Raw genomic sequence first — 6,648 nt, 5'->3', positions numbered from 1 at the left:
GGCTGCAGCCAGTCTCCTATAGCAAGCTGTGGACGCTTCTTTTTGATATTTTTATCCTTCTCCTCCGTTTCCGACGCGGATGATCGGGATGCCCGCTTGCATTCTTTCTCTTCAACCTTATTCGTTTTTCTTTCTTCCGACTCATTATCAGATTTAGCCGTATTTTCTATTACTGTATCATTTTTTTCAGTTTCTGAAAGGCTATGATCTTCAATAATAGTATCCTGTGTGGTCTCATCATCAGGCGGTTCTATAGAAGACGCATCTAAGCTTTCCGCTTTTTCAGTCTCCATGCTGCTATTTCGAGAATTCTTTCTCACTTGTTTTCTTTTGCTGGGCCATCCGGTTTTATTCTTTTTCTTAAATTTACCCCTTTTACTCTTAACCTCAGTGTTAGAGCTTTGCTTAATTTCATTCCTAATGATATCACAGTTTTCACATTCGGAGACTAAGCTGGAGACATCTGGAATGTTAGTGGAGGTGGTGACGGTCGTGTTTCCCTCCATGACGTCATCGGACACGTCGTACTCGGCCGCGTCCTCGAACACTTCCGACAAGAACTGCTGCATCCTCTCGGAGGCTTCTTGGCTTTCAGATTGAATCGGTTCCAGCTTAGTGTTGCTGTGAGTGTCACTGATTGTGTCCTCGGAAGCTGTGGACTTTGCATCTTCGGCGTGTTTCCGCCGATGCAGCAGTCCGGCAGACCCGAGTATTGCTAATGTAGATGCGTGTTCCCTTGGCGATTTCCTAGGATGTTCTAACGCCATTAATGCTAGTGTACGCTTTTTAATCCTCTGCTTTTTCATACCTCTCGTGCCATAAGACCGCGAGGGTCCGGGCTTCTCTTCTTGCTTCGCTAAGTCGCTGAGCGGTGGACATTTTGGTTTCAATGTTGGTAACTGACCAACTTCATATGGTAACTTTGGAGATCTAGAATATAAAGCTGTAAAAAATTAAATGATTAAAATTTTGACTAAATTATAACAATACTTGTGTAAAAAGAACACACATACCAAAATACTGTGGCAAATTCTTTATTAATACTTTATCTTGGTCTTGACGCTTAAATGTTTCGAACCATGGCTCACTATGTGGTACAGACTCAAAGGCGAACTCTAAACTTTCTACAGCAGGAGTATACTTCAGTCTGCCATCTTCCCACTTCAAGCATTTCTCTGAAAGCTCCTCCCTCAGTGGACTTATCTCAGGTTCAGGCTGTTTTGGGGGCTCGACGGTTTCGGGAGGCGACGCTTGCTTTGGTTCTGGCGGCTTTGGTGGTGGATCCGCTGCCGGACTTTTATACTGCAACCTTTTTCCTCTTTTAGTACTGACTGATGTTCGTTTCTTTCGTTTCCTATGAGGCTGAGGCAGTGGCCAACCATCCTCCTCGGAGGATTCTTCTTTCAGAGCTATCGGCCTTGCTAATCTCTGTCTATCATTCATTGTCGGAGGTTGTGGTGGTGTTTTTCTTTTCGGCCTTGGCCGTTTATCATCCGCGTCACTTTCGTGCTCTTCCGACGATGTCGAGCTCGTTGAACTAGCTCGCTTTGGAAACATAAATTGTTCTGCTTCGTCACTGAGAACAGACACTTCTGAACGTCTTATTTTTCTAAACTTAACAACTAGTGGTTTTGTGCCATTACAAGCTGTCGGTGAACCTTTCGTTTTTGCTACGAAACCGCTGCTCGAACGCAATTTTGTGCTCACTCCGACTACTTTGTAATACTGGCGACCTTCTGATATCTGAGACTCGCTGGACCTCTTGCTGCACCGGGTGCTGCGTTTTGTAACATCATCCATAGCACCATTGCGTTTTGGACTTTTGTTACCATTTATTGTAGAGTCCGGAGACTGGGAGCGCTTTGAGCGCTTGGTCTTAGGTTCCGAATCTCCGTTGCAGAGTTTCCGCAGAGACCTACGTTCACCATTAACGGGCGTGGCTTTATCAAGGAATGTGGATACGTCCGCACCTGAACTTATCAAAGTATCCAGTGCGATAAAGTTTGTATGGTCTCTAACGAAAGCCATGTGTTGGGGAGATCGCCGATGTATCGCCGCATCTACATAGTCCGTGTTACACATTTCACAATAACCACCCTTTGGTTCCTTTTCCTCCTTGTCCTTTATTCGAGGCCGACTTTTTCTAGTCATTCTGAAATGTTAAAAATTCTAATTAGAATATTAATGCAATTTTAAAATAATTTAATGTTTAGCTGGCACTTACTTCTGACCTGGGGTATTCTTAATTGTATTAGTGAGATTTTCTAATGAGTCTTTTTTTTCTTTCTTAACTTTAGGAGGATCAGGCTCCAAAGATATTTGTGGCCATTCATCAAACTCCTTGAAAACGGGTCTGCACAGCCTGGAATTTAAGACAGAAATATAAGTTTTCTCGAGAATCATGAAATTAACAATGATATACTACACAATCTAAATTTGTCCATACTTGTCCAAAAACTCAATCTTGATAAAATGTTTATTGAAGAGCCTGACATGCGTTTTACGCGGTGCCGTGAAGAATGTGTCATATAGCTTATCCAATAGACTTATAGCCTGAAAGTTTAATAAATATGCTGTAAAAATATATAAGGTACAAAAAAGAAAGAAAAGGGATAAGAGATAGAAAAGAAATAAAGAGTGATAGATGCATAAGAATTAGTATAAGCTTAAAATAGCATAAATATAAAATTTTATATTACAAATATTGGAATTGGTTAATATTGGTAAAATGTCTGCATAGAGGTGTACCTTTTGTACTGTGAGGTGTACATAGGCGTGCGTGAGCGGGGGCGCAGGCTGGGGCTCCGGCCGCAGCCGCTGCAGCATGGCATCGGCGCGCGCCCGCCCCTCACGCCGCGCGCATCGCGCCGTGCCACGGACACTCACCGGCACACGGGACGCGACCACGTGCGTCACGCTAGGCGTCAGGAACACTTCCTCGCGCTGGAAAACTTACCAATTACTACTAATAAAATGAAACCACATTAAGAATACATCTATTTTACTGAACTCATCATCTTCCCTACATTATCCACTTTAATATCTTATTGAAATATTATAAATGCAAAAGTTTGAGGATGTTTGTTACTATATCCCAAAAATAGTTTAACGAATATTGATGAAATTTGTTCAGATATAGAACATAATTTGGAAGAATGCATAGGGACTCATCTTAAGTTTTATTTTTAATCTGTGCGACCAGTCATGGAGCAAAAGCTATTATTTTTTAAGAATGTTATTGTTGTGTCTTGTTACTGCAGTGTGTTTGACCCTACAGGTTACCTATCAGGTTTTTATCATTTTAACTTGGCAGAATTAAAAAGTTTAGTCAACACATAGGCTATGTGTACCTGCAGACTATATTCTACATCTAAGAAAATTTTAGCGAGATCCTTTGAGTTCATAACATAAGAAACATCTATTCATTTATTTAAACTTTCACATTAATAATACAAGTAAAATAAAAATTAACATAAGAATAATATTAACAATTGAATAATTAACCTTTTAAATATTTACTTATAAAAATCTTAATTTCACATGTAGATAAAGCAAGAAACAATAATTATACTATGAATTTGAAACAACAAATACAAATGAAAAAGTATCAAAAACTTAAAGTTTATTAAAACATGCTTAGATTTGTAAAAAAAAATGACTTATGACAGTATTTTATTAACTACCTTCTAATAATAATAATATCTATCACAATTATTGGAATGTTAGGTTTTTTAATTAGAAATGTGAATTAACAAACTGGTGTTGTCAGCAGTGAAATTGTTATCACTGTTTAAACAGGTTTTTAATACATGAGGTAACTTTAAGAACTGTCAATAGTCACTTTAAAACTGTGAGTACAATGTGAAAGTCAGCAAAATATAAACAAGTTGACCCAAAAACGTAAAATGCATGTTGCAACTAAGGTGTTTTTGTTACGAACACACGGACGAAAAATATTCGACGACGAAATTACAAGATCGACAATTGTACCAATGTGTACTAGGAAATAATTTGCCGTGAGGCGGGAGCGAGTGAACGCGAGATTATCGACGCCACATACACGTCGAGATTTCCTTGAAATACACTCAGTAATACGGACGCTGGCCCAAAGCATCGCGCCGAGCGCGCCAACGGTCCCGCGCAAAAAAATAACATCTAAACATCTTTATACAAAACTAGCCCCTAGCCTAATAATCTTAAGAAACACAACTCTTTGACATCTAGAAAGCCATATCAACTGTCAAAAATTAAGCATACACACGGGTAAGCTAAAGAAAACTACATTTAAAACGACTTTTAAATGGATGTAGTGCAACGCAGCTCGTATGAGCGCGGCGCGCGGCCTCGGGCCGCTGCATTTTGCGTTACGGTGGCGGCTGTAACGCGAGCATACAAAAGATGACCTAAAATCAAACGCTGACTACGCGCCTAACTACTCACTAGGAGAGTACAGTTTAAAACTATTTTCTATGCAATCCTGACAAAACCATTATATCAGTATTCTCATATAGGTATCGTATGAGGCATATACTTACACAAAAGCCGTCCGCGAGGCCCCCGCGCGCCGCTTATCACAAAAATAAGTAACTATATACTAGTCACTGAGACGTCCACTTCGTCACTGGTGATTTTATGTTGTATTGTTGAACATAAGAAACATAATTATATCACCGAGTACGTTATGCACTTGAAAATAATTTAACACACAATTACGATAGTGTTTACTGTGTTTTATCAACATTTGCCAAATAAATTCGTGAAAGCAACAACAAACACAAATCTGTCACACAAGATGGAGATATTTATTTAGTTCTCCTTTCGTTCACCGGCGGCGCTAGTTGTCTGGTTACATTTCATTGGCTGATTCGCTACAACCGTTCCATTTTGACTCTCCCAATCCAATTTTTATGCAAATTTTATTTTAATTTAAATTTAAATCAGACAATTTAAGTATTTACAACTTGGTTAATAAATCACTAATATAAACGACTTGAATTTTCTTTTCGTCTTTCAATTGTTTTAAAAAATTACATTACAACTTCTCAAAATTTTAAAACAAAACATGCTTATAACGAAACTGTAATAATGTGACAAAATAAAGGATAACCAAACACAAGGTAACCGTAGATAACGTTCGTAAAATTATTTATAACCAACAAGTTAGCTAAATGTTTTTTTTTTATTTTGATATTATAATCTTATATTATGATTTAGAAATATTACTACTTACCAAACCCATGTCTTGTAACCTCCTCGATATAGATCGAGATAGCCCAGGATCTTGGATGTCCAAATAGAAACAGAAACTTTTTCTAACTGAAACAATATAAATCATTTAATTAAACTCACAAAATTTTATTAATATAATTTAGATTTACCTGCACACCTTTGTTATATTTTTCTTGGAGATTTATGGGTGACACCATGGCTGAGTAAAATTACTTTACACTTATGATAAGATGTCATGTACGTTTGGTAATTCTGTCACATATTATAAACGTATAGAACTTTTACAATATCCTTATGTTCAACTTTAAATGATTATGCAATTGTTATATTTGAAAATTTTGAAACCAACATTCTTAAGCAAGATAAATATACACTGATTCGCGTACAAGTACACCAAATGTCAATGACAGCTGAGATCAATAGACTATTCTAAATAAGTCAATGATCTATGGTTAAAAATCGATATCCCAATCGATAAAATTGTTATTTTTTATTTTAAATAACTATTAATTAATTTAAATGAGAAAAGCCTATCGAAGGTTAGATAAATGTTGTTAGACTGATTTTTCGACAGAGATACATGGAACGAAATTATATATGTAATATTTTTATGTTTATTAGTTTGCTGTGCCACTAGCTGTGTCAGACGGTTTGAGAAATCTTTCATCGGTAGAAGATTAGTATTTCTAGTTTATATTATAGTTATAATTCAATAAATACTGAACATAATAAAATACGTGAACGCCGTAGAAATTCTAATTTGAATAGCCTACTCCAAATTCTGTCCATTTCTATAATCCTTGAACGCTATGCGACGGCTGGTAGGCATCGGACACGCCGCACCGCGCCGCCCGACGGCCGGGACAGGGCTATATACACACTATCGATTACTTATATCGTTATGTACCAGGTATATAAGCTGGACGTCATTCGTCTGCCTAGATATATGTAGTAGTCATCGACCCGTTTATTTTGTAACGAGTCTTATTCAGGTCACCTGAATGCAATTCCATTCGTTGACTCTGTTTTTGTTACTTGAACTACGATGATCATATGAATCACACATGAACTATCTTAAAAAACAATAAAAAAAATGTTACAATGCGCATAACACTTTTTTTTTTATTAAAAAGTGGTTAATTTAGTGCTTATTTCGAAAAAATCCTTTACAATTTGTGTTTTTGCGTCAAATTAAAAGAAACCGGTACAAACCAATATTTCTGCGAAATTGTTGAATAACATATGTATAGGAGACAATTTTTGTGTGGGTCGCCCTCTCCTCTGATATCGCCGGGAGCCGATCACAGTTTATTGATTGCAGTGACCGGTGCGCGATATTTTTAGTTAGGTTACTAGTTTATAGAACAAAGGGTAACCTCACAACACGAGAATAGGAATTGACCATACTTTAATAATTTT

The 6,648-nt window shown here is 37.3% G+C and overlaps 1 protein-coding gene across 1 annotated transcript in view; it reads right to left on the bottom strand.

Annotated features, from left to right (window-relative positions):
• LOC106108735 (protein chiffon) overlaps nt 1-5,622 on the bottom strand; it is a 7,694-nt gene extending 2,072 nt beyond the window's left edge. Inside the window, exons 1-7 of the mRNA XM_013289996.1 lie at nt 5,387-5,622; nt 5,231-5,316; nt 2,749-2,943; nt 2,447-2,553; nt 2,225-2,362; nt 1,014-2,152; nt 4-943 (exon numbers count right to left, since the gene is read on the bottom strand). Coding sequence (XP_013145450.1) covers nt 4-943; nt 1,014-2,152; nt 2,225-2,362; nt 2,447-2,553; nt 2,749-2,943; nt 5,231-5,316; nt 5,387-5,426 — 2,645 coding nt within the window. The 5' untranslated portion in view covers nt 5,427-5,622. The remainder of the gene's footprint in view (nt 1-3; nt 944-1,013; nt 2,153-2,224; nt 2,363-2,446; nt 2,554-2,748; nt 2,944-5,230; nt 5,317-5,386) is intronic.
• Between the last annotated feature and the right edge of the window lie 1,026 nt (nt 5,623-6,648).

Source organism: Papilio polytes, unplaced genomic scaffold, assembly GCF_000836215.1.
Source record: "Papilio polytes unplaced genomic scaffold, Ppol_1.0 DF821400.1, whole genome shotgun sequence".
Lineage (NCBI taxonomy): Eukaryota > Metazoa > Arthropoda > Insecta > Lepidoptera > Papilionidae > Papilio > Papilio polytes.
The sequence above is the reverse complement of the archived record's forward strand: the minus strand, read 5'-3'. Positions and strand labels throughout refer to the sequence as shown.